Source organism: Colius striatus, chromosome 19 (genome assembly GCF_028858725.1).
Source record: "Colius striatus isolate bColStr4 chromosome 19, bColStr4.1.hap1, whole genome shotgun sequence".
NCBI lineage: Eukaryota > Metazoa > Chordata > Aves > Coliiformes > Coliidae > Colius > Colius striatus.
In genome coordinates this window covers 3,034,533-3,060,332 of record NC_084777.1, presented here as the reverse complement: position 1 = coordinate 3,060,332, position 25,800 = coordinate 3,034,533, and the positions used below count along the sequence as shown (strand labels likewise).

At 56.4% G+C, this 25,800-nt stretch overlaps 1 protein-coding gene across 2 annotated transcripts in view; it reads left to right on the top strand.

The window, feature by feature from the left end:
• Window positions 1-25,235, top strand: part of NOTCH1 (notch receptor 1) — a 44,978-nt gene extending 19,743 nt beyond the window's left edge. Inside the window, exons 4-34 of one of the 2 annotated variants that reach the window (XM_062012002.1) lie at window positions 39-377; window positions 3,471-3,593; window positions 3,763-3,996; window positions 4,139-4,294; window positions 4,383-4,568; window positions 4,994-5,107; window positions 5,703-5,816; window positions 6,924-7,157; window positions 7,483-7,593; window positions 8,321-8,513; window positions 8,758-8,903; window positions 9,652-9,765; window positions 10,743-10,862; window positions 11,122-11,274; window positions 11,671-11,899; window positions 12,048-12,249; window positions 12,392-12,545; window positions 12,819-13,003; window positions 13,163-13,295; window positions 13,741-13,860; window positions 13,962-14,074; window positions 14,883-15,454; window positions 16,573-17,001; window positions 17,787-17,935; window positions 18,547-18,763; window positions 19,089-19,179; window positions 19,446-19,611; window positions 20,332-20,627; window positions 21,116-21,263; window positions 21,367-21,464; window positions 21,901-25,235. In XM_062012002.1, coding sequence (XP_061867986.1) covers window positions 39-377; window positions 3,471-3,593; window positions 3,763-3,996; window positions 4,139-4,294; window positions 4,383-4,568; window positions 4,994-5,107; window positions 5,703-5,816; window positions 6,924-7,157; window positions 7,483-7,593; window positions 8,321-8,513; window positions 8,758-8,903; window positions 9,652-9,765; window positions 10,743-10,862; window positions 11,122-11,274; window positions 11,671-11,899; window positions 12,048-12,249; window positions 12,392-12,545; window positions 12,819-13,003; window positions 13,163-13,295; window positions 13,741-13,860; window positions 13,962-14,074; window positions 14,883-15,454; window positions 16,573-17,001; window positions 17,787-17,935; window positions 18,547-18,763; window positions 19,089-19,179; window positions 19,446-19,611; window positions 20,332-20,627; window positions 21,116-21,263; window positions 21,367-21,464; window positions 21,901-23,373 — 7,112 coding nt within the window. In that variant the 3' untranslated portion in view covers window positions 23,374-25,235. Of the gene's footprint in view, window positions 1-38; window positions 378-3,470; window positions 3,594-3,762; window positions 3,997-4,138; window positions 4,295-4,382; window positions 4,569-4,993; window positions 5,108-5,702; window positions 5,817-6,923; window positions 7,158-7,482; window positions 7,594-8,320; window positions 8,514-8,757; window positions 8,904-9,651; window positions 9,766-10,742; window positions 10,863-11,121; window positions 11,275-11,670; window positions 11,900-12,047; window positions 12,250-12,391; window positions 12,546-12,818; window positions 13,004-13,162; window positions 13,296-13,602; window positions 13,861-13,961; window positions 14,075-14,882; window positions 15,455-16,572; window positions 17,002-17,786; window positions 17,936-18,546; window positions 18,764-19,088; window positions 19,180-19,445; window positions 19,612-20,331; window positions 20,628-21,115; window positions 21,264-21,366; window positions 21,465-21,900 lie in introns of both variants that reach the window. The other variant, XM_062012001.1, reaches the window with a different exon arrangement.
• The last annotated feature ends 565 nt before the right edge of the window (window positions 25,236-25,800 follow it).

Genomic DNA, 25,800 nt, shown 5'->3' with positions numbered 1-25,800 from the left:
GTTTGCATCATCTCATCCTCCTTCCCTTCCCTCCCCAGGCAAAACCTGCCAGCAGGCTGACCCCTGTGCCTCCAACCCCTGTGCCAACGGGGGCCAGTGCGTCCCCTTCGAAGCCCACTACATCTGCCGCTGCACCGCCGGCTTCCACGGGGCCAACTGCAAGCAGGACGTGAATGAGTGCAACATCCCCCCGGCCATCTGCAAGAATGGTGGGACCTGCACCAACGAGGTGGGCACCTACCAGTGCTCCTGCAAGCCAGCCTACACCGGGCAGAACTGCGAGCACCTCTACGTGCCCTGCAACCCTTCACCCTGCCAGAACGGCGGGACCTGCCGCCAGATCGGAGACACCACCTACGACTGCACGTGCCTGCCAGGTAGGGGCTGGTGGGATGAGGATGGGGGACTCTCTTGCAGCCCCTTTGCAGCCCTTAAACAAGCAGTGCCCTCTGGTTCCCTGAGTCCTGGGAGGGACAGATGGGCTGCGGGCTCGTCGTGCCGCGTGCACTGGGGAAGATGCTGGGCAGCGGTGCCCGATGAGGAGACGACGTCTGGGGGCTTTGTGTACTTGGTGATTCACCAAAATAGCTCTTCCAAAACAAGTGTTTGAGCAGAGGCCCTGTGCGGATGCTCATATTCTACAACAAGAGTGGCTTTTTCCGCTTCAGCTTAACCCACTTCCACAAAGGGATCATTAGCCCGGAATTGCTCTTTTGGAAAGTTTCCGAGTGCAAATGGAGTTGGGGAAAGGAGCCCCTTGGGGTGCTGCTCACTGCTGCTCCCTCCAGCAAGTGCCCCAGCCCAGGCCAATTACAGCCTCTGGAATGAAGAGCTCCTGCAGCAAGGGGCCTGCTGGGGGTTGTCCTGGGAGCTCATCACCCTGCGACTGGAGCTTGGCACCTTGCATGCCAGAGGAAAGGGTGGCTGTGGAAGGGCCCCTGAGTTGGGCAAAGCCTTTCGTTTCTGCAACACAGTCAGGGTATGGAGCAGAAAGGGCTGAGCACAGCCTCATATTCCCCCATCCCCACGCTCCCCCATCCCCACGCTCCCCCATCCCCACGCTACCCCAACCCCACGCTGGATGGAGACACAAAATGACAGTTTCCAGAGCCATGCTCAGACCAGGCTGGGCTTGCCTTCCCACCCAAGCCAGCCACACTATGCAGCTGTGGCAGATGCAGAGGGAACACACTGGCCCTCTCCCTTGGAAGGAAGCTGTGGGCAGTGCTGAGCTGCCTGAGAAGTCTCTCATGGGACTACTTTGATCTCCTCTGGTTGGGCTGGGGCAGGATGAGGGGCAGGCAGCTTCTCTGCTGTGCAGCCTGGGTGCTGCTTGGTGTTAACTGTGGGGAGCTCCAGCCTCCCTCCTGCCCCACTGCCACTGGGGCTGTAGCATTGGGCTGCAGATGAGGTTTCCCAGCCACCACATCCCACTGGCAGCCCAACACCATGCTGGGCAAAGACATGTAGTCCCCACAAGGCAGCATGAGGGATCTCACATTGATCAGAGGCTCAGAGATTCACAGGCTCAGAGATTCAATCCCCTTCCCTTTTGGCTGCAGTAACTCAGGAGGCTCATTAAGCATCTGAAATAGAGGGTCCTGCAGGATGTCCTGCTCCCCCTCTGTGGCGGCAGCGATGCATTAGGGCTGACCAGGTGAGCAGTGCCAGGGAAGGAAACCCTTTGTTCCAGGATGAGCTCCCAGGGGTGATGCTGTGTGGGAGCAGCTCCGAGCCCTGGCCTGGCACAGCGGCACTGCAGGTGGAGGGGCAGGAGGAGTGGCATCAGCCCTGCCCTGCTCTGCCGTTCTGCTGACTAGGCGCTTTCCCCAGAGCAGCCCAAGCGTCGGGGCACGGTGGGGTGAGGTCTGACCCTGGGGGAACATCCCTGCTGCAGGGGGGGGATCAGCACTTCACACCCAGCTCCGTGGGCTGCTTCCAGGAGATTTGCATGCTGCACGGGCCGGTTCCCATCGCACGGGTGGCACGGCACAGACCCTGCTTTGAGGGGGGGTGGGGAGTCCATTGGCACCTCCAGCACCCGGTGTGGCTCGCTGCAGGAGCTGCACCGGCTTGGGGCAGAGGCAGGAGGGGCTGGGGGCTGCTTTTCATGATAAGGGAGTGATTGATAGGCTGGTATGCAGCGCAGCAGACCTGAAACAATGTCCCCTTTTCATTCCCGGAGAGTCCTGGCCGCGCCGGGTTTCTTCAAGTTAAACTAATCTTGGCTGTTTTATCGTGCCATCACTGCAGAATGTAACCCTGAGTTTAGAGTAATTGCAGGACTAATTACTCATTCGGATGGTTCAAAATGAGTTAATCCTGGTATCTAGGACGTTGCCAGTTATTGCTGTTCAGTCTCAGCCCAGCTGCTTAAAAATGAGCACAAATCAACGTTATCTGCTCTGGATTCCTACCAGCACTCATAGATTGCTGTTGCTACTCCTCGTGTGATGGGGCTGAGGCTATGGGGGAGAGGAAAACCCAGCCCTTTGGAGAGAGGGAGAGGGAAGAACCCCAGCTGGGCCACGGTTAGGGTCCCACAGAGGATGAGCCTGGGCACCCAGTCCCTTCCCCATGCAGGTGGAGGTGCTGTAGTGAGCTGCCTGTGCCAGGGAGCAGCCTGGTCTGGACCTGCAGAACGCCTGGGGCAGCCTGGGGAGCTGCAGGTGCACACCGGTGCCGCGGGGAGCTGCCGTGGGCTGGCGTTGCCATCCCAGTGCCTGGGCGGGCTGGGAAGGCTGATGCCTGACAGAGGGTTGGGTGGCTTTGGTGGAGTTTTAGAGTAGATGCAGCTCTTAACCCAAATGGCAGTCAGAGGGGGATGGGGTGGCTTGGCAGATGCCAGAGAAGGCTGTTTCATGTCTGCTGTAGGGAGAGGCCGGGGGTGGGAGGGTTTCCGTGCATGCTGCCTTATCAGGTGCAGGCGATAACAGGAACCCGAGCAGCCAGGCTGTGGGGGTGGGCTGGGATGAGCCAGCCTGGCTGGGGTTTGCCCTGCCAGGGACTGAGATCCCTCTGCAGGAGAAGTACTGCTGCTGAGGCTCTTTACACGTGAAATTCAAAGCTGCTGATTCAGCAGCGGGTGCTGCAGGCCTTGGTGGGAGCAGCCCCGGTTCATCCTGGCTTGCCATGGAGCTGGATCCTTTGCTGCTTGGGGTGAGCGTCTCCAGAGCTGGGGCTGAGTCCCACGACAGGGACACCCCATCTGCCCTCTGTGGAGGAAGCCACTACTGCTGGCTGGGCTCTGGCAGTGGCACCTTGGCAGGGAAACATGCATGGTAGAATTAAACCCTCTCAGAGGCAGGGCAGGGCTGAGGATGAAACTAGAAGCTGGACTTGGGGATGCCTGGCACACAGTCAACACCCAATAACAAGCAACCTGCTGTGGATGGGGGGTGGTGGGAGGCTGAGGCAATGGCGTGGCTGTTGGGTCGTTCAGCATCACAGCAGATGTCTCCTGTGCACAGGGTTCACGGGTCAGAACTGTGAGGAGAACATCAATGACTGTCCAGGCAACAACTGCAAGAATGGGGGCACCTGTGTGGATGGCGTCAACACCTACAACTGCCAGTGCCCACCTGAGTGGACAGGTAAAGATGCTGATGGCATTGAAGGTGGCACAAGGCTGGGCTGGATGATACTGCACTGGGAGATGATGGGGACTGGGTGAGGAGAGGTGTTTTGCTTCCCAGCAATGCTCGTGGCGCCCGTGGGAGCTGAGCAGCACCAGCCTCACACATGTGCCCTGTCCCCTGGCAGGTCAGTACTGCACCGAGGACGTGGATGAGTGCCAGCTGATGCCCAACGCCTGCCAGAATGGGGGCACCTGCCACAACAACCACGGCAGCTACAACTGCGTCTGTGTCAACGGCTGGACGGGCGAGGACTGCAGCGAGAACATCGATGACTGTGCCATGGCCGCCTGCTTCCACGGGGCTACCTGCCACGACCGGGTGGCCTCCTTCTACTGCGAGTGTCCCCACGGCCGCACAGGTGAGGCCTCGTCCCACCTTGGCCCCCGCTCACAGTGCAGGGTGGCAGCTCCCTGCGTGTCCCATGGCTCCCAGATGGAGTCTTGGTGCACGGTGACCGGTGTGTCCATCACCCTTGACATGCACTTGCCCTTGCTGCCCAGGTTTGCTGTGCCACCTTGATGATGCCTGCATCAGCAACCCCTGCAACGAGGGCTCCAACTGTGACACCAACCCTGTCAATGGCAAAGCCATCTGCACGTGTCCTTCGGGGTACATGGGGCCAGCCTGCAACCAGGATGTGGACGAGTGCTCGCTGGGTAAGGAGCAGCTGGGGAAAGCACTGGTGCAGCTGGGAGCTCCTCTGCAGCCAGAGCATGTCCTGTGAGCTGCACTTCTGTGTTGCAGGAGCCAACCCTTGTGAGCACGCAGGGAAATGCATCAACACCCAGGGGTCCTTCCAGTGCCAGTGTCTGCAGGGCTACTCGGGCCCTCGCTGTGAGATTGATGTCAACGAGTGCCTCTCCAACCCCTGCCAGAACGATGCCACCTGCCTGGACCAGATTGGGGAGTTCCAGTGCATCTGCATGCCAGGTGGGTGGGCAGCCCTGTGGACCCCTGCCCTGGTGCTGGGTGCGGGCGGTGGGAGGGCTCTGAGTGTCCCTGGGCTTCAGCTTGGTGCTGGTTTGGGTGAGGAGCTGTGGGAGGCACGTGTGACTGTGGGCAGCAGCGAAAAGTGCTTGGTCAAGATTGGTCAAGGATGGGAGGAAGGAACTGGGCACCATCAGCCCTGATGTTGACTCTTCTTGCCAACCTTGCTGGCTTGGATGAAGCCAAGGTCAGGCAGATCTGGGGTGGACAGCCACGGAGCAGCTTGTGTGTCGCGTCCCACCACCTGCAGCACAGCTCCTGAGCTGCCTTTGTAGAAGGACACAGGGACCAGACATTCCCTGGCTGTAAGCTGGACGTTGTGCCAGCGCTGTGCCACGGCACTGACGGTGTACTGGGTCTCTCTGCAGGGTACGAGGGGGTTTACTGCGAGATCAACACGGACGAGTGTGCCAGCAGCCCCTGCCTGCACAACGGCAACTGCCTCGACAAGATCAACGAGTTCCACTGCGAGTGCCCCACGGGTATGCAGCATCCCTCCCTCTGCAGAGCTGTGATGCGTCCTGGCTCGAGCCAGGAAGGAGCTGAAGATGGGCTCCTTAAATTTCAGAGCCCCCTGAAGTGGGAAAGAGAGGGCTGAGCACCTCTCAGCACTTTTGGTGGGGAGTTCTGCCATTGTGGAGAGGGGCTGAGTCCCGCAGAGGCGATGGTGCTCCTGGTTTGGCCCATGGGAGAGGGGAAGGAGGATTAAACCCCACGGCTTTGCACTTGAAAAGGCCTCTCTTTGGGAAGGAGGGCTGGGGGCTGGAGGGGGCCGCACCAGCGGCTTTGAATGCGGTGTCAAAGTCACTGGGTGGAGCGGAGAATGGGGAGATGGTTAATCTGTGAAAGGAGGTTTTGAAGTTCAGAGACTTTGCTCCTCTAGAGATGTAAATAAGATGCTCTCAATGGCGGGTCGCAGCCCCACATTCAGGGCCCCCAGCAGCCATCCCCATGGAAACCCAGCGCCCTGGCCGGGACACGGGGGGGGGGGGGGGGGGGGCCTGGCGGCTGGGGGGAGGCTGTCGGCGCCCAGCGCTGCACAGGGACATGACTTCTCCCTCCCTCCCTCCCTTCCAGGCTTCAACGGGCACCTGTGCCAGTTTGACATTGACGAGTGCGCCAGCACCCCCTGCAAGAACGGAGCCAAGTGCGTGGACGGCCCCAACACCTACAGCTGCGAGTGCACCGAAGGTGAGAGCTTCAGCCTTCTGCCCCGTGACGTGCCACAAAACCACGTCACCCCGTTAAGCACCCACCTGCCCGAGCACCTGCCATGCTGGGTGTCCCCAATCCTGCCGGCAGCGGGGTCAGCCCCTGCTGGTGTGACTCCTGCAGGGCAGCACTGTCCCTTTGGCAGGGCTCAGCGGAGTCTGCTGGCCCCAGAGCCGTAAGGAGCCCGGCGCTCGTTAGGTGTGGCGGTGAGCAGCTGTCCCGCCGTGCTCCCGTCCCGGCGGCGGGCGGCTGCGAGGGGGAAGGCAGGAAGGAAGGAATAAAGCTGCCTCTATGAGGATGCAAGGTGCAGGGCTGCGGGGGCTCGCCGACCGAAACCCAAGGAGCGGTTGCACAGAATGATGACTTGAGCCTTGGTGGCAAACAGTGGCTCTTTTGTGGAGCAGCTCCTGCCAGAAATCTTCCAGCTGAATGGCCTCTAATTAGTGTCTTGCTAATGCCAAGCCCCGATGAAAAGCTGCTATGTGGGCTTGGCGGGGTCTAGTCAAAGCTGTACTTTGTCCTCAGCTCTCCACCCCCAAACCCAGCGGGGAGGGAGCTGGCCAGGAGAATAGGAGCTGCTGGGGGGGTTATTATTCGGGGGTGCCTGTGGTTGGCCCCCCCGTGCGCTCCAGGACGAGCCACAGGCGAGCGCGGGGCCCCGCTCCTGAGCTGAGGACGGCTTAATGCAGGTCATTGTGCATCCCTGGGACAAAGCCTGTGAGCAGGAGGCTGACCAGCCCTGCTGCTGGTGTGCCAGGGTGCTCCCCTGCCTGCACCCCGCTCCTGGGGGTCCTGGGACTCGTGGTGGTGTGGGCAGGCAAGTAAAGTCACCCTGATGAAGTGCCTCTGGCCAGGATAGGAAGGAGTGGCACTTATTCTCACACTGCATTCCCCATCCTGAGCCTGTATCCTCCATCCTCACCCTGCATCCCTCATCCTCACCCTGCATCCTCCATCCTCACCCTGTGTTCCTCATCCTCACCCTGCATCCTCCATCCTCACTCTGCATCCCCCATCCTCACTCTGCATCCCCATCTTCCCTCCTCGTCCTCCCTCCTGACCTTGTGTCCCTCCTGCTGGTGGCAGGTTTTACAGGTGCTCACTGTGAGATCGACATTGATGAGTGTGACCCCGACCCGTGCCACTACGGGACGTGCAAGGACAGCATCGCCTCCTTCACCTGCCTCTGCCAGCCCGGCTACACCGGCCACCGCTGCGACATCAACATCAACGAGTGCCAGAGCCAGCCCTGCAAAAACGGGGGCACCTGCCAGGACAGGAACAACGCCTACAACTGTCTCTGCCTCAAAGGGACCACGGGTGAGCAGGAGGGACCCCCCGGGGCTCCACGCCGAGCGGCTGTGCCGCGTGGCACCCCGGGCTCATCCGTGGGTTGGCCCTGGGCCACCGCCAGCAGCCACCCTGGTGCTGGAGCCAGCGCCAGCCTTGGGGCATCCTCGGTGAGGGCAAGTTCTCCCAGTTTGGCGGCCGGCTCTCGCAGGAACCTCACCCCAGCCTGGAGCTGGGGAGGTGCTTGTGGCAGAGGCGCTTTGTTGTGGAGCAGCGGTGGTGGGTGCCAGTGGGGGCTGCGTTTTGTCTCGTCAGCAAGGCTGGGGACACCTTAAAGCTTCGCTCTCCTCCCCAGGGCCCAACTGTGAGATCAACCTGGACGACTGCGCCAGCAACCCCTGTGACTATGGCAAGTGCATCGACAAGATCAACGGCTACGAGTGCACCTGCGAGCCGGGGTACACAGGTGAGAGCAGGGCACGGCGGCCACCACGGCACCCTGGGGACCTGGTGTGGAGCCAGGCTCACCCCTGGGATGTGCCCTGAGCCTGTGGCAGTGCTGGGATCGCTGCAGCAGCGGTGCCTCACGCAGCAGAGAGTGGGGGGAGATGCTGCTGTCCCGCTTGCTGGAGGTTTTGCAGCCTCCAGCGCTCCTGCTTGTTCAGGAGGGTGACCCTGGCTCGGGCCGAAATCAAAGGGGTGTCTGGTGCCATGAATTCGACTCCTGCTGCACCCACTCCCATGGGTATCAGGTTGCTGCCTTGTCCGACTGGTTTGTTTGATGGCTGCTGGAAGTGGTGCAGGGCTTTGATGGGGGCAGCCCCCGCCTCTCGCGCGGCCCCTCGTCCCCCTGCCCTCCTGGAGCTGCAATAAAGCCTGGCTTTGTCAGCCATGGCAGCTAGGGTTACAGCCTGAAACTGCCTCCCTTCCTTATTCCCTCCTGCACCAAACAAGTCCAGGGCACGGCCTCTTCCCAGTACTGTTTAATTAAGGCAGGCAGGCGATGCAGGGATGTGGAGTCACCCTACCCAGAGGGCAGCCCCACTCCTACACAGCCACCACACGTGTGCCTGGAGATCTGAGCTTCCAGTGGCCATTCCCCACATGTCTGGAGTGGGTGCCCCCTGGGAGGCACCCACTGTGGGTATTATTACCCTAGGAGGTAATATTTCCTCACGTCTCCCATCTCCCAGGGCGCATGTGCAACATCAACATCGACGAGTGCGCCAGCAACCCCTGCCACAACGGGGGCACGTGCAAGGACGGCATCAACGGCTTCACCTGCCTCTGCCCCGAGGGCTTCCACGACCCCAAGTGCCTGTCTGAAGTGAATGAGTGCAACAGCAACCCCTGCATCCATGGGAAATGCCACGATGGGCTGAATGGGTAGGCCAAGGGCACGGGGGCTGCTGGGACCAAAGGGGGAACGAGCAAAGTCAAGGTTGGAGGCAGAGCGAGCAGCCGTTGCTGATGCTGGTGCTCATCCATGCTCTGTGCTGGTCCTGGGGGATGTTTCCATGCAGGGGCACAATTAGAATCCTGGGCTTTGCTGGATAAATGATGGCTGCTGGAGCTGGGAGGGCCAGGCTGGACCAGGTCCTGTGCCTTATGCCCCAAACTTTCCCCAAAGCTACAGGTGTGACTGTGACCCAGGCTGGAGTGGGACAAACTGTGACATTAACAACAACGAGTGTGAATCCAACCCCTGCATGAACGGTGGCACCTGCAAGGACATGACCAGTGGCTACATCTGCACCTGCAGGGAGGGCTTCAGTGGTAAGGGTGCAGCCAGGGATGCAGCCCCATGTGCCCCCTCACATTTGGGCTTGGGTGGGAGCTGTGGGTGGCTGTCCTCATGATGCTCTGTGGGCTGGAGGCTTCACTGTGGGGATGGTGGAGACCTCAGGTCTGGTTGGAATCGTTTTGTTGGAAAAGCCCTTGAAGCTCCTACAGTCCCAGCCCTCCCCTCACCCTGCCCAGACCACCACTAACCCACAGCCCTCAGCACCTCAGCTCCACGGCTTTGGGATCCCTCCAGGGCTGGGCACTGCCCCAGCTCCCTGGGCAGCCTGGCACAGGGGCTGACACCCCTCTCAGGGAAACAGTTCTGCCTCAGCTCCAATCTCAACCTCCCCTGGGGCAACTTGGGCAGTTTCCTCTTGTCTTATCATTTGTTACTTGGGGGGAGAGACCAACTCCCTGCAGCCTCCTGTCAGGGAGTGTCAGAGAGTGCTGCTGTGTCCCCTCAGCCTCCTCTTCTCCAGGCTGAACACCCCCATTCCCTCAGCCCCTCCCCAGCCCCTTGTGCTCCAGCCCCTTCCCCAGCTCTGTGCCCAGCTCTGGCCACGCTGCAGCCCCTCAGTGTCCCTGTGGCAGTGAGTGAGGGGCCCAGCACTAAACACAGCCCTGGAGCAGGAGGCTCTTCCTGGGCAATGGGTGGACCGTTGCCATTGTCCCCACATCCCCATTGTCCCCTCAGCTCCCCTCCCACCACAGCCACTTTTATCTATTTTCTCCACCACAGGACCTAACTGCCAGACCAATATCAACGAGTGTGCGTCCAACCCCTGCCTGAACCAGGGCACGTGCATCGACGACGTTGCCGGCTACACCTGCAACTGCCTCCTGCCCTACACAGGTGAGGGGGAGCACCCTGTGCCCCCCAGCCCCTCGTGAGGCTGCTGCCTCGGCTGTGACAGCAAACCAGCCCCTCAGCAAGTGCAAGAGCAGAGGCTTCCCTCTGCCCTGTCCCGGGGCTGCCCAGGGCCACTGCTCCACCTCCCAGCTGGAGGAAATCTGGAGGAGCTTTGGGAAGAGGCCAGACACAGCTTCCTCCCTCCTCCTCCTCCTGGAGGGCACCGAGGCGGTGGCTCAGCCCCAGCCCTCCCCGGGGCAGCAGCACCGGCGGCCGCCCCACTCACACCCCACTCACACCCCACCCCGGGGGTTCTGCGCTGCCCCTGGGCTCATTCTGCCGCTGAGCTCACACTGAAACACGAGCTGAGGCCGAGGGGCTGGGGGATTCTGCTGAGCCCGGGGCTGGGGGATTCTGCTGAGCCCATTCCTGTTTGCCGGCCTCCTGCTTCCTCCGGAGCAGAGCGGCAGCCGGTGCACAATTGCAGGAAGCCGTGAGCCATTTCCTGCCCTCGGCAGCGGCCACACAAACCCCTGGGGGGACGGGTATGGGGCAAGCAGGGAGTGGAAGGCTCTGGAAAATAGCAAAGGCCAGTTCAGGAGATACTGGCTGACAGGGAAGATAAGAGTTTGGAGGGAACGTGTCCCTTGGCTGGACGTAAACAGGAAAAGCGGCTGAGAGGGACGGGGGGAGAGAGCAAGGGGGGAAGGACACCCCGAGCGGCATTTCCCTGCCAAAGGAAGTGTGCAGTGCTTTAATGTAGCCCAGATTGCCAGGGCCTAAAGGATTCATGGGGGGCCTGAGGTCATGGGGGACCAGGGATGGAGGAGATGGCCCCAGCCAGGCTGCCCTGGAGCTATGGGGAAGCTCAGAGCCTGCCCCAGGGCTGGCAGCAGCCCAGGGCAGAGAACAGGGCTGGCAGGGGCTTGGGCAACCCTTTGTGTCAGAGGGGTTATCAGCAAGTGTTTGTGCCTCTGCAGGAGCCACCTGTGAGGATGTGCTGGCCCCTTGCGCTGGCAACCCCTGTGCCAACGGTGGCGAGTGCCGGGAGTCAGAGGACTACGAGAGCTTCTCCTGCAACTGCCCCTCCGGCTGGCAAGGTAGGGGCATGGCTCATCTCGGGGTTCAGCACACCCAGCTCTCCTTGGCTGCTCAGAGAGTGATAGATGCAAGGCAGGGAGTGTGCAGGTGGCTGTCTGTGCCCTCCCAGACAGGAGCAGCCCTGCACAGTGCCTGGCTTTGAGGAGGGTCATGCCCTGCCCCATGGCTCAGCCGGGCGGATGGGACACGTTACCCGCACCCGTTGGCAAGGAGGGCCTCTTGCCAGCACCTCCAACCCACACAGTCCCTGTCCCACAGGTCAGACCTGCGAGATTGACATCAACGAGTGCGTGAAGAGCCCCTGTCGCAACGGGGCCACGTGCCAGAACATCAACGGGAGCTACCGCTGCGCCTGCAGGACCGGCTTCAGCGGCCGCAACTGCGACACCGACATCGACGACTGCAGGCCCAGTAAGAGCAGGGGCTGCAGCCTCAGCCTGGCCCTGAGCCACCAGCAGTGTTGCCCCTTCCTGGGGCTGGCATCCTCCTCCCCGTGCATGAGCTTTGCCCTGGGCTGTGCTGAGAGCCCTGCTCGGGCTTTCGGGCCACCTCAAGCACATCCTGGTTGAGCTGCTCCCAAGGCCAGATGGGAGCTGGCAGGAGGGAGGCTGAGGTGGGGAGAGTGATGTGTGGGCAGCGAGCAAGTGGGTCTCATGTGCCCTCCTTGTGCCCAGTCTCCCTGGGCTCTGTCCCATCCCTCTACGTAGCCAGGGGGCGAGTGTGGGGATAGTGAGGCTGCTTCTGGGCAGGGCTGCTGCACCAGGACCGGACCCTTTACACCTTCACATGCATGTTGCTCCTCTCCAGATCCATGCCACAACGGTGGCTCCTGCACCGATGGCATCGGCACCTTCTTCTGCGAGTGCCTGGCTGGTTTCCGTGGGCCCAAATGCGAGGAGGACATCAATGAGTGTGCCAGCAACCCCTGCAAGAATGGTGCCAACTGCACTGACTGTGTCAACAGCTACACCTGTACCTGCCCCTCTGGCTTCAGCGGCATCCACTGCGAGAACAACACGCCTGACTGCACGGAGAGGTACAGCCTGGCACAGCTCCTGCCACGGGCACAGCCTCTGTCAGGGTTGGAGCCTGTGGTCCCTGTGCTGCCTCGTAGCTCTGGGCTGGTTTGTGGAGGCTTTACCATGGAGTGGTGACTCACTGGGACGTGATGTCTGTGTTCTCAGCTCCTGCTTCAACAGTGGGACTTGTGTGGATGGCATCAACACCTTCACCTGCCTCTGCCCGCCTGGTTTCACGGGCAGCTACTGCGAGCACGACATCAACGAGTGTGACTCCAAGCCGTGCCTGAACGGGGGCACGTGTCACGACAGCTATGGCATGTACAAGTGCACTTGTCCCCAGGGATACACCGGGCTCAACTGCCAGGTACAGGAACCTTGGGCTGCTGGCTGCTGGCCCGTGTCAGTCCGTGCCTGCTGGCTGTGGGGATTTGGGAGAGGTCACTGTAGCGTCTGCTCCTGCAGCTCTGTCAGATCCTGACCCCCATGTTTTGCTCTGCTCCCCTCAGAACTTGGTGCGTTGGTGTGACTCCTCTCCTTGCAAAAATGGGGGCAAGTGCTGGCAAACCAACAACCTGTACCGCTGCGAGTGCAACAGTGGATGGACGGGGCTGTACTGTGATGTCCCCAGTGTGTCCTGCGAGGTGGCTGCTAAGCAGCAAGGTCAGTCCCTGCCACGTGTACAGCCTCAAAGGGCCAGGAAGGGGTCCCCAGATGCCTCTGTGCTGAGCTCTGAGCAGGAACATGCTCAGTTCTCTTGTGGGTGGGGGGAATCTTTGGCATAACCAGAGCTGTCTCAAGGATTGCTGTGACATGCACCCCTGAGGCTGTGGTTGTGGCTGCCATACCCAGAAGGATGTGTGATGGCCTCATCATGCTCCTGAGGTGCATGAGTGTCAGCCAGGTCCCCACATCTCACTTTGCTCTCCCTGGCAGGTATCGATGTAGCCCATCTCTGCAGGAACTCAGGGCTCTGTGTGGACACTGGCAACACTCACTTCTGCCGCTGCCAGGCCGGCTACACCGGCAGCTACTGCGAGGAGCAGGTGGACGAGTGTTCCCCCAACCCCTGCCAGAACGGAGCCACCTGCACAGACTACCTGGGGGGCTACTCCTGCGAGGTGGGTGCCACAGAGGGCAGAGATGCACAGGGAGAAAGCACCAGTCACTGCCTTTGTTCTGCCCAAGGCTGGCTGGGTGCCCCTTTGCCAAGCTGAAGGCCAGGGTGCTGTTGCACTTGAGTGAACCTCTCTGATAGTTTCCATCTTCCCTCCTTGTAGTGTGTGGCTGGTTATCATGGAGTTAACTGTTCAGAGGAGATCAATGAGTGTTTGTCCCACCCATGCCAGAATGGAGGAACCTGCATCGATCTCATCAATACCTACAAATGCTCCTGCCCCAGAGGAACTCAAGGTAAATTAATTCCCCAGGCTGGGGCATTAGTGGGCTGAGTGCAGATATCCTTAGTATCTGCTCATTAGCTGCTCGGGCTGGCAGAAGCAAATGCAACGGCCAAGGTTTGCGTTTGCTTGCAAGCTCAGCCATCAAGGCCACGCAGCCCTGGCTGCCAGGAGCCGTGTGCCTCCTGCCAGAGCAGCAGCTCAGTCGGCCACTGAGTTGGTCAGGCCCAGCCCCTTCTCAGGGAAGGGTCACACAAGGGACCAGCGGGCACCCCGATACTGTTTGATGAGCTGTGTGGGTTGTTCCCCCGTCTCTCTAGGGGTGCACTGTGAGATCAATGTGGATGACTGCAGCCCTTTCTTTGATCCTGTCACCCTGGGGCCCAAGTGCTTTAACAATGGCAAGTGCACGGATCGGGTAGGTGGCTACAGCTGCATCTGCCCCCCTGGCTTTGTAGGGGAGCGCTGCGAGGGAGACGTCAACGAGTGCCTGTCCAACCCCTGCGACGCCCGCGGCACCCAGAACTGCGTGCAGCGGGTCAACGACTACAAATGCGAGTGCAGACCTGGCTATGCAGGTGAGCACCGCAGCCCCCTCGCTCCCAGGGCACAGCCCACACCTGCCCCAAGCTTCTCCCATGCCTTGCTGTGCTCCTCACGCTCTCCCTTCCCTCGGCAGGCCGCCGCTGTGACACCGTGGTGGACGGCTGTAAGGGCAAACCCTGCCGGAACGGCGGCACGTGCGCGGTGGCCAGCAACACCGGCCGTGGCTTCATCTGCAAGTGCCCACCGGTACGTACCTGCTCCTTTCCAGCTCTGAGCATGGGGTGTTGCACAGACCCCTGCAAGTCAGCCCCTTGCCCAGAGGGTCAGTCAAGGGGCCAGACTCTCGCCTGGTTCACTCTCTCTTCTGGAGAGAGGCCAGCACAGGGCTACCAAGATGCTGAGGGGATGGAACATGTGTGTGAGGAGGAAAGGCTGCGGGACCTGGGGCTGTTCAGCCTGGAGAAGAGAAGGCTGAGCTCAAGGGGACCTTATCAATGCTGATAAATACCTAAAGGGTGGATGTTGAGAGGATGAGGCCAGTTGTCTTTCTGTGGTGGTCAGTGACAGGACAAGGGGTAACGGGCACAAGTTGGAACACAAACAGTTCCACTGAAACACAAGGAAAAACTCCTTTGGTGCTGAGGTGAGGGAGCCCTGGCCCAGGCTGCCCAGGGAGGGTGTGGAGGCTCCTTCTCAGGAGATTTCCAACCCCACCTGGACATGTTCCTGCACCCCCTTATCAAGGGGAACCTGCATTAGCAGGGGGTTGGGCTGGGTGAGCTCTGCAGGGCCCTTCCAACCAATGGACCATCTGTGTGACCATTATTTGCACCATGTAAAGATGGATCCAGCAGCTGTGGTGAAGAGCTCCCTTCATTTTGAGGGCACTGCTCTCACAGGGTTGATGTTCTAGATTGTTCTTGCCCCCAGAGGACACACCAGAGCTGTGCCCTGATTGAGTGGCTTTGTGCTGAGTTTCCCAGGCCACACGTGTGTTTGGCTGCTCATGGGACAGCATCAGTGATTGATTCCCTCCTTGCTGTTACTTCCTCAGGGCTTTGTGGGTGCCACCTGCGAGAACGACTCCCGCACCTGTGGGAACCTGCACTGCCTGAACGGTGGCACCTGCATCTCCATCCACAAGAGCTCCAAGTGCATGTGCACACCGTCCTTCACGGGTCCCGAGTGCCAGTACCCGGCCAGCAGCCCTTGCACATCCAACCCCTGCTACAACGGGGGCACCTGCGAGTTCTTCAGCGACGCCTCCCCCTACTACCGCTGCAACTGCCCGGCCAACTTCAACGGCCTCAACTGCCACATCCTGGACTTTGATTTCCAGGGTGGTATCGGGCAGGACATCATCCCACCCAAAATCGAGGAGAAGTGCGAGATCGCGGTCTGCGCGGGCTACGCCGGCAACAAGATCTGCGACGGCAAGTGCAACAACCACGCCTGCGGCTGGGACGGCGGCGACTGCTCCCTCAACTTCAACGACCCCTGGAAGAACTGCTCCCAGTCGCTGCAGTGCTGGAAGTACTTCAACGATGGCAAGTGTGACTCCCAGTGCAATAACGCCGGCTGCCTCTACGATGGCTTCGACTGCCAGAAGTACGAAGGGCAGTGCAAGTAAGTGACTCGCCCCTTGATCCTCTTGTTTTAACAGCCTGACCCCCGTGCTGATCGTTACGGGCTATGTTCTGGTTGCAGTCTGCTAAAGCTCCTCAGTGCAGAGCTGTCGTTCACTCTCTGCATTCCATTCTGCTGCAAATGGAACGACCACACTTGCCCATGGTCTTACTGAGTTAATAAGCACTTGGAAGCTCTTTGGGTTTGGCTCATTCTACATGGCTTCCCCGTCGGTGCCTGTGTCACACCATAGGAGTGAATTCTCCAGTTCACATAGTAACACAGTGAGACTCGGTGCAGGGAAACCCCAGATGCAAGAGCAGCCAGAAAACACGATGATGTTGACATCCAGGCATTTACCAAACATTGTCTTTGGCAACAGCAGAAACTTAATCCCTGATTCCTGGACAAACTCTGGTCTGAGCAGCTATTCTGCATCGTTGTATCTGCTCTGAGTCACAGCAGTTTGTCCCTTTTTCTGGCATCTCAATTGCAACTTTCCGGTTTTCACCTGCAGAGGTGAATGCTTTGCAGCACTGTGTGAAACACTTGCCTTCTGTGTACACTGGCTTAGGGTTGTCTATCAGGATGACAAATGTTTATACAGAAGAGAGGTCCTTGTGGAGCACCACTTCAGTTCTCAGCAGAAGCTGGGGAAGGGGCTGGAGCACAAGGGTGCTGGGGAGGGGCTGAGGGAATGGGGGTGTTGAGCCTGGAGAAGAGGAGCCTGAGGGGACACAGCAGCACTCTCTGACAGGAGGCTGCAGGGAGCTGGGAGTTGGTCTCTTCTCCTAAGTAACAGGTGATAGGAGGAATAAAAATGGCCTCAAGTTGCCCCAGGGGAGATTGAGATTGGAGCTGGGGCAGAACTGTTTCCCTGAGAGGGGTGTCAGCCCCTGTGCCAGGCTACCCAGGGAGCTGGGGGAGTGCCCAGCCCTGGAGGGACCCCAAAGCCATGGAGCTGAGGGGCTGAGGCCATGGGTTAGTGCTGGGCTGGGCAGGGTGAGAGGAGGGCTGAGACTGCAGGAGCTTCAAGGGCTTTTCCAACCAAAATGATTCTGTGATCCTATGATTCTTGGTCTAACTGATTCTTCTACCTTTCCTTTTCTTCTGCCCAGCCCTCTGTATGATCAGTACTGCAAGGATCACTTCTCAGATGGTCACTGTGACCAGGGCTGCAATAATTTCGAGTGCGAGTGGGACGGTCTGGACTGTGCAAACAACATGCCAGAGAAGCTGGCAGATGGCACACTGGTGGTGGTGGTCCTGATCACTCCTGAGAACCTGAAGAACAACTCTTTCAACTTCCTGCGGGAGCTGAGCCGCGTGTTGCACACCAACGTGGTCTTCAAGAAGAACCCCAAGGGAGAGTATATGATCTTTCCATACTATGGCAACGAGGAGGAACTGAAAAAGCATTACATCAAGAGATCAACAGAGGACTGGTCAGATATGTCTAGTGCTGTCATCAACAAAGTAAAGAGCAGCCTCTACTCCAGGGCTGGCAGGAGGCAGAAGAGGGAGCTCGATCAGATGGATATCAGAGGGTAAGGGGGACCAATGGGTTCCGTTTTCACTGAGCAGCATTTGTTTTCTGTGTTGATAATAGTAACAGCCTCTGAAGGGAAGGATGTAGGCCAGATAATTGTATTTAGATGTTGCTTTCTGTGTGAACAGAAACCGGATTTTGCTCTCATGTGGGAAACGGGAGCGATGGCTCAGGACCGCTGGTACAATGCTGCGCCGGCTCTCACGATACAAGGGGTCCTGGGTATTGTTGGGAGCCGGGGCTGGGCCGGGTGGGACCTGGAAGCAGAAGTTGGCCTGACTGACTGTCTGACTTCAGGAAGTCATTAAGTTAAGCCTCGATTTCTCCCTGGGAAATGCTTCCTAGAGCTTTGTTGTAAAGCTCAATTACTGCGGACTGTGTTTGGAGATCTGTGGTGTAAACATATAGATCCAAGCTTCCCCCTCTCTGCGGGCTCCATCAAAGCCACCGAAAGCAAAGGAGTTCGAGCAGCAAAACTGGTGTGAAAAGATCTGAAGGCTCCCAACCAGCATTATTAAAGATACTGTAGTGTCTGTGTCATTTTAAAACACTGTGAAGCAGAGACTCCCCTTCTGTCACTGTAGGTAAGGAGTTAGATTCCACAGTGTTCATGAAGGCAGACCCAACAGACCATGAGTGTGAGCTACAGAGCTTGGGCTACAGAGAAGCAAGGAGATGGGTGCCCACTTTCTAATTCCCACTGATGGAGGGAAGGGACACAGGGTTCATCTGTCAGCTCAGTGTGGTCACTGCCCGTGTTGCTCATTGACTCCTCTCGTGCAGATCCATCGTCTACTTGGAAATTGACAACCGCCAGTGCATCCAGTCGTCTTCCCAGTGCTTCCAGAGTGCCACGGATGTGGCAGCCTTCCTGGGTGCCTTGGCCTCCCTTGGCAACCTGAACATTCCCTACAAGATAGAAGCTGTTAAAAGTAAGTACAGCCATTGGGCTGAGGGGGAGAGACAGCCGATGTGTCAGCTGGCTGCGTTTGAGCACAGTCAGGTTTTAATCACCAGGCATCTTTTGCTCTGGTTTTGTTTCCTTTGAGCCTGTTCTTCAAACAAAAAATATCACCAAGACAGTTTGTTATTTTTGCTTATTCCAAGCTTATTTCAAAATCATTATCATTATAAAAGTTATTAAAAAGAAAAAGGGGGGAAAGCAAACCCAACCAGCTCCAATCAATCAGTGACATGCAAGGAGTTGAAGTTTGTATCTTGAAAATCCCCCCTAAATCCTTTTGTCTTAACAGCTCAATGCAAGCGCAATGATTTGAAGTTTGCTAATCCTTTTCCTTAAAGGAGAAAAAAGTGAAGGTGTCTCCTGGTGCAGGCTGGCTGCCGCAGCCCAGAATTTGCCGATACTTTGCAATTCTGATTAATAGCGTATAAAATGACCTTATTTTGGGAAGGGGGGGGTGTGGAGCTGATTTAGATCAGACTTAGGTACCTCTATTAACTACTTTTCCTTCACTTGGCTCAGTCCCTGGTTTGCTATGCAGCTTCATGTCTCAGCATCTCTCTGTGCCCCACCGTTTTGTAGGTGAAACGGCTGAGCCCGCAAAGAACTCCCAGCTGTATCCTATGTACGTGGTGTTGGCTGCACTGGTCTTGCTGGCTTTCATTGGAGTGGGAGTACTGGTGTCTCGGAAGCGGCGCAGGGAGCATGGGCAGCTTTGGTTCCCAGAAGGCTTCAAAGTGACCGAGTCGAGCAAGAAAAAGCGACGGGAACCACTTGGGGAGGACTCTGTTGGACTGAAGTAAGTCGTTTGCTTGCTAACCTGTTAAACACAGAACTCCTCGGAGTTTTGTTCTCTAGTGCATCGTTTTGGCAGAGTGGGGAGGAGAGAAATGAGGTTTCTTAAAGTTCTGCATGGGGGGGAAACAGTGTTGCCATCTGGATGAGGTTTTTAAATGCTTTGTGATCCATTTGCACTTGGTGAGAAGTGAAAAGCAGCCTGAGGGGAACCTCCTGGAAAGTGCCTTGTTGGTTCTTCTTTCAGTTTGTGCCTGTAGATAAACCCAGTCCGTGACAGACTTGTGTCTGCAGAGGAGCTAATTTGCTGTGTGGTTTTATTTTTAAAGACCCCTCAAAAATGCTTCAGACGGCACGCTGATGGATGACAACCAAAATGAGTGGGGGGATGAAGAGACCTTGGACACCAAGAAGTTCAGGGTAAGCTCCCAGCCACATGCCCTTTCTGTGCTGCGTGTACTCGCTGGTTGGGTTTCGTCCCGGGAGGAGCAGAGCACTGAGGGGGCAGCAGCAGAGCAGAGCCTGTACCACACACTGCTGCTGCCGGCCCCTTTACAAACCTGCCTGTGACCAACACACCTTTGAGACTTGCAGAGCTTCCCAGGCTGGAGCTCAGCCCCCTCCTCCCACCCTGACTCTCGTGTGCTTTCCCTGCTGCTCACTCCCTCCCCACTGTCGTTGCTCAGTTCGAGGAGCAGGCGATGCTGCCCGACACAGACGATCAGACGGACCACAGGCAGTGGACCCAGCAGCACCTGGACGCCGCTGACCTGCGCATCTCCTCCATGGCACCCACCCCACCGCAGGGGGAGATCGATGCCGACTGCATGGATGTCAACGTCAGGGGTCCCGGTAAGCGCACTCCTCTCACTTCTGTGCTGTTAGTCAGCCCATCTAAAAGCCTCCTTGCAGATAAGCAATCCCAGAGAGCCCTGCTTGTCTCCATTTCTAGTGTAGTGCTCCCGCTAGTTGTTCTGCATCGTGTGATTGCTGTTGCCCGTGATTTACAGATAGACCCTGTCACGTTTTGCTTTCCATGAGATATCTTTTGTTCAGCCACCGAGATGGAAATTAGAGGAGACAGAAGAACCTGTTAAACCATCCAGCTTATCTCCCCACCACTCCTAGATTTCTCTCTTCCCACTGAACTGCACATTTCACGATCTTCTTTGCAAGTTTTTAACTCTGTTCATGGGCTCTGAAATTACTACAAACATTTGGTCTTCCCCACACCTGTGAAACTGTCCTCTGGAAGGACAAAAGTATTTAAGGCAGCCCCATGTTGGGGAGTTGGCTTCGAGCAACCTTCCTTTTGAGTTGCACCTGACATGTCAGTGTGCAGGCTCACAGACGGAATAGGAAAAGCAGCGAGCGGTGAGATACCACTCAGGAATTTCAGATCCGTATCAGAGGAAGGATGTTCGTGTTTGATGTTTAGAACATCAGGAACTCGGTCTCGATGCACCCACAGGAATAAGCATCCATTGCAGGCAAAGCATCTCAGTGAGCCGCCCGCATTAGGGAAGGGTAAACACGAGCCTTTCGTCACTGAGTTCCCCTGTTGCTTTTCAGATGGCTTCACCCCGCTGATGATCGCCTCGTGCAGCGGAGGAGGGCTGGAGACCGGCAACAGCGAAGAAGAGGACGATGCTCCCGCCGTCATCTCCGATTTCATTTACCAAGGCGCCAGTTTACACAACCAGACCGACCGCACCGGCGAGACCGCGCTTCACCTGGCCGCCAGGTACTCACGCTCCGACGCTGCCAAGCGCCTGCTGGAAGCCAGCGCTGATGCCAACATCCAGGACAACATGGGCAGGACGCCCCTGCACGCCGCCGTCTCTGCCGATGCTCAGGGGGTCTTCCAGGTAATCGATCCTTTCGCCACCAGTCTCGGGGGGAGTTTCTGGGGAAAAGTCACTGGTGCAGCTGAGCTTATCGTGGGGTCTCGTCTCCAGCTTGGGGAGTGAAGGAATATCCTTCACCCTGGTGAGGCGTGGGGTGAAAGTCCTGAAAAGTGAAGCCTCTGTTGTCCTCAGGGCAGGGCACAGCAAAGCAGCAACCCCATAGCTGCTCTTGGATGTGCACCCCCAGACTGGGGGCAGAGACTGGAGCATTCTCCTTCTCTGGGGACATTCAGGACCCACCTGGACGAGTTCCTGTGTGACCTGCTCTAGGTGGTCCTGCTCTGGCAGGGGAGTTAGGCTGGATGAGCTTTCAAGGTCCCTTCCAGCCTTTGAGATTCTGTGATTCTGTGAAAGGGGGTTGCAAAACCCAAGACCTAGGTATCTGGAGTGTCTGTTGTCTGTCCCTCCTAACGTTTGTGTTTCCTGTGCTTTGTCCCTCATTGTGACAGATCCTGATTAGGAACAGGGCAACTGATCTCGATGCCCGAATGCACGATGGGACCACTCCTCTGATCCTGGCCGCTCGCTTGGCTGTGGAGGGCATGCTGGACGACCTGATCAACTGCCACGCAGATGTCAATGCCGTGGATGATCTAGGTACTGCAGGCAACTAAAACACCTCAGAGCTGGAAGGAAAGGGCTGCATGCTGTTACTCTTACACCTCACTAACGTGTTGTATTTCATGGTCTTCCTCTGTAGGGAAGTCAGCACTGCACTGGGCAGCTGCTGTGAACAATGTTGAAGCTGCAGTAGTCCTCCTGAAGAATGGTGCCAATAAGGATATGCAGAACAATAAGGTAGGCATCTCCTGGGCTGACATAGGCAAGGAAAGAACCATTTGGGGATTCTGTTGAAGGATGACTTTTGCATAAAATACAACAGTGTCTGGCACTGAGACTCTGGTTTGATTGTTCTGCTGTCAATGAAGCTGCTGGGTTTAGCTCAAAGAAGCATTGTGGGATTTGGTCCAGCAGGTGATGTTGAGGGGCTGTGTGGAGCTTGGTGAGCTGTGTGACACAGCATTCCTGTGGCCATCTCATCCCATGTGCTGGGTCACTCGTAGGGTTTGTGGTTTGATATCACTGTAAGGACATGGCTCAGCAGGGTAGGAAAACGCAGAAGGGAGGCGATTACCGTCTCTGCCACAGAACTGCGTGATGTTGGGCGTGGAGCTCAGGGTAACGCTAGCCAGGAGAATCTGTGGGCTTAAACCCATGTTTGCTGGGTTTTCAGGAGGAGACCCCACTGTTCCTCGCAGCCAGAGAAGGCAGCTATGAAACCGCCAAGGTCCTGCTGGACCATTTTGCCAACCGCGACATCACGGACCACATGGACCGTCTGCCGCGGGACATCGCGCAGGAGCGCATGCACCACGACATCGTGAGGCTGCTGGATGAGTACAACCTGGTGCGGAGCCCACCGCTGCACAACGGCCCTCTGGGAGCCCCCACGCTGTCCCCACCGCTCTGCTCTCCCAACAGCTACATCAGCAACCTGAAACCTGCCGTCCAGGGCAAGAAGGCCAGGAAGCCGAGTACCAAGGGCCTGAGCTGCAACGGCAAGGATGCCAAAGACCTCAAAGCCCGGAGGAAAAAGTCCCAAGATGGAAAAGGGTGTCTGCTTGACAACTCCAGCGTGTTGTCTCCAGTGGACTCCCTGGAGTCACCCCACGGGTACCTGTCGGATGTAGCCTCTCCTCCGCTGATGACCTCTCCATTTCAGCAGTCCCCTTCCATGCCTCTGAATCATCTGCCAGGTATGCCCGATGCCCACATGAGCATCAATCACCTCAACATGGCAGGGAAGCAGGATATGGCCATGGGAAACTCCAGCAGGATGGCCTTCGATTCGGTGCCACCGCGTCTCTCTCACCTGCCCGTCTCCAGCCCCAGCACGGTGATGAGCAACGCGCCGATGAGCTTCTCCGTGGGCGGCGCGGCCGGGCTGAACGGGCAGTGCGACTGGCTGAGCAGGCTGCAGAACGGCATGGTGCAGGGCCAGTACAACCCCATGAGAGCCAACATGCAACCAGGGGCGCATCAGCAGCCGCAAAACCTTCAGCACGGCATGATGACCTCCCTGCACAACGGTTTGCCCACCACAAGCTTGTCGCAGATGATGAGCTACCAGGCCATGCCCAACACCCGGCTGGCTTCCCAGCCTCACCTGATGCAAAACCAGCAGCTCCAGCAGATACAGCAGCAACAGCTCCAACAGCAAAACATGCAGCCGCAGCAGCCGCCGCAGCAACCGCCGCAGCAGCCGCCGCAGCAGCAGCCGCCGCAGCAGCATCACAACCCCAGCTCCAACGCGAGCGGCCACATCGGCCAGAATTTCCTTGGTACCGAGCTGAGCCAGCCCGACATGCAGCCGGTGAGCAGCAGCACCATGGCAGTCCACACCATCCTGCCTCAAGAGTCCCAGATGCTGCCCACATCTCTGCCATCCTCCCTCGCCCAGCCCATGACCACCACACAGTTCCTGACTCCACCTTCCCAGCACAGTTATTCCTCCCCCTTGGACAACACCCCCAGCCACCAGCTCCAGGTGCCCGACCATCCTTTCCTAACGCCGTCTCCAGAGTCTCCAGACCAGTGGTCCAGCTCATCTCCTCACTCCAACGTGTCCGACTGGTCCGAGGGCATCTCCAGCCCCCCCACGAGTATGCAGTCGCAGATGGGACACATCCCTGAAGCCTTCAAGTAGAAGAGGGTGTTTCAGAGACGCTGGGGCTCGGTGGGAGTTAGCAGCTCAAGGGAGATCTTTTTTAAAAGGACAGTGGATGCTTTTATTAAAGGATCCTTTTAAATATGTTTTTATAAAAAAAGAAATTAAAAGACAAATTAATTCTCTTTTTTTTAGTATTTATTTATGTACTTTTTTTTCTTTTACATGGAAACACTGCCTTTTTATTTATATGTTCTATTGTTAAGAACTCAATGTGGGACACCAGTTGTGTTTCAAGAAATCAAATGAAAACTAGGTTTTGATAGGATGTTCTCTTTTGGTCGGGGGAGGGTTCAGCGTGTTTGGTTTGAGAGGAAATGTTTTATGTAAAGCTCTAAGCAGCCACTCGTGATTCTGAAATACCACTAATTTATTTGTTTTCTCTTTCAACTCAGAAAGAAAGGTGAGAAAGAAAGGGGAAGGAAAAGGTGGATTCAAAATACCACTCCTTAGGGGGAGGGGAAAGAGAAAAGGATTAAGTATGGACAGATTTTTGAAATGTACTTTAAAATGTTTCCTTTGCTGTTGGATTTGAGAGGACATTTTATGGTACCAGTCATGAATCTTTGTTTAAATTTCAGTATTATATAGTTGTACATTTGCCTTGAGAATAGGAATCTTTGTTCTCTTGTTTTTATATATATAAAAATATATATATTTAAATGATTTTTATGATCTAAAAAGAAAATCAGGATTATAGACCTGTAAGAACAGGTTTTAAGCAAAAAAAACCCCAACACCCCACCCCTACAAAGCATGAGTATTGTCCCCCACCAACAAAGAAGTGTATTTGCCAGACTATAAGAGAGCAAGCCCATAAGTATGGAGCATGTACCAAACCCATCACTGCAGAGTTCATACACAAAGGAGACTGAATTGTACTTTGAGTATCTTTACTGGGGTTTTTTTCTTTTGTTGTTTTTCGTGTTTGCATTTGAGGAACTGTTTGAAGAACTAAATGCCAATATAAACTTGTTAAAGCCACATCCTTATTTTAAGGATGGCCTGCCTGCTTTTAAAAGGAGGTGTGTCTATTGATGAGGACAACCTGAGTGAGATTACAAAGCATCCTGAACGCTGCCATCGCCCAGCGCTCCGGGCACTGGCTGGGAAGCGCTGCTGGGGTGGGTGGGATGCTGAACTGCCTAAAGAGGGGGGGCAAAAGGACAGCACAGGCGAGTCTGTGCTGGGAAACGTGAACGTTTTGTACTTGTTTAGTCTGGAGTGAAGCATCTTTTTTTATATTGATGTACACTCTTTCTGTGTATCATGTAAAATATAGTATAAGCCTGTGGCAGATTTAATGCTTGTAAATATGGGGAGGGGGGGAGGTTTTTTTTAAAAGAAAAGGTGGATTTTGTTTCAAAAATCTGAATGAACAAGTCTTAAATATATCATAAATATATCACCTTGTAGAGGTGTTGGAATATCACTCACTCGGGTGCAAAGGCAAGCAGACACCCCAAGACTAGATATGTGTATGGGACAGGCAAGTAGAGGGCAGTTGACCAAGAAAACCTAAGGAAAGGATTCCTTTTCCTCCATCCTTCCTATTAGAACACCAAATAAAACCGGCTGTTTCTCAAGTGCTCTTGCTGAGCGCTCATCTTAGTTCACATTTCAGACCGTTGGTATTGTGACATGCCTATAATACGAGTGATAAAAACATCACGTGGTGTTGAATCTTCCTATGTTTTATAAACTAGAGTGTAGTTTAAGAAAAGATATCTCCTGTAATAAAGTTATCTACATGCAAAGTTGTAGTTTGCAAAAATGATGTATTTTTTTTGGTTAACTGATTTGCAATAAATGATGCTTCTGGGCATCTAGATTTTACTAAACCTGGAACTTAGTGTTTTTGTTATGGATTGGTTGAAATCTGGGCTTGAGCAGCACCTCCCTAATGTCTCTTTCTCTGGGTTAAAGTTCAGAGCAGGGCTTTGGAGAATGAAAATTCCTCCTTGACTTGTGCAGAACTCTCACTGCCTTGAGACATCTGGTTTGAGCAAGGCAGGAGGGGCTCTGTGAGGCACTCAGCCATGATGGGCTCTGCCCAGATAGCCCTTTACCTGTGCTGTGGGTGCTCTGAGATCCTCTCAGGCCTCTGGATCTAAAAAGGGGAAGCATTGAAAAGTTGTTCATCATAATCTCTCGTGTATATTTGTGTTCTGTTGCTTCAAAACTTTGCCTTCTGATCATTTTTTTTAGGAGCATTCTCTGGCCGATGAAGATGGCCAAGCGTGAAAAACAGCCACGTGCTTTTAATTACACAGTGCCTCTGGAAACAGAGTCCTCTGTGAGGGGTGTTGAGTTATGGATAGTGCTTCCCACTTCACACACAGCACTGAGCATATGGCTGGGCCCTCACATGTGGTGGCTCACACTGGGAAGCCATCCCACGGCATG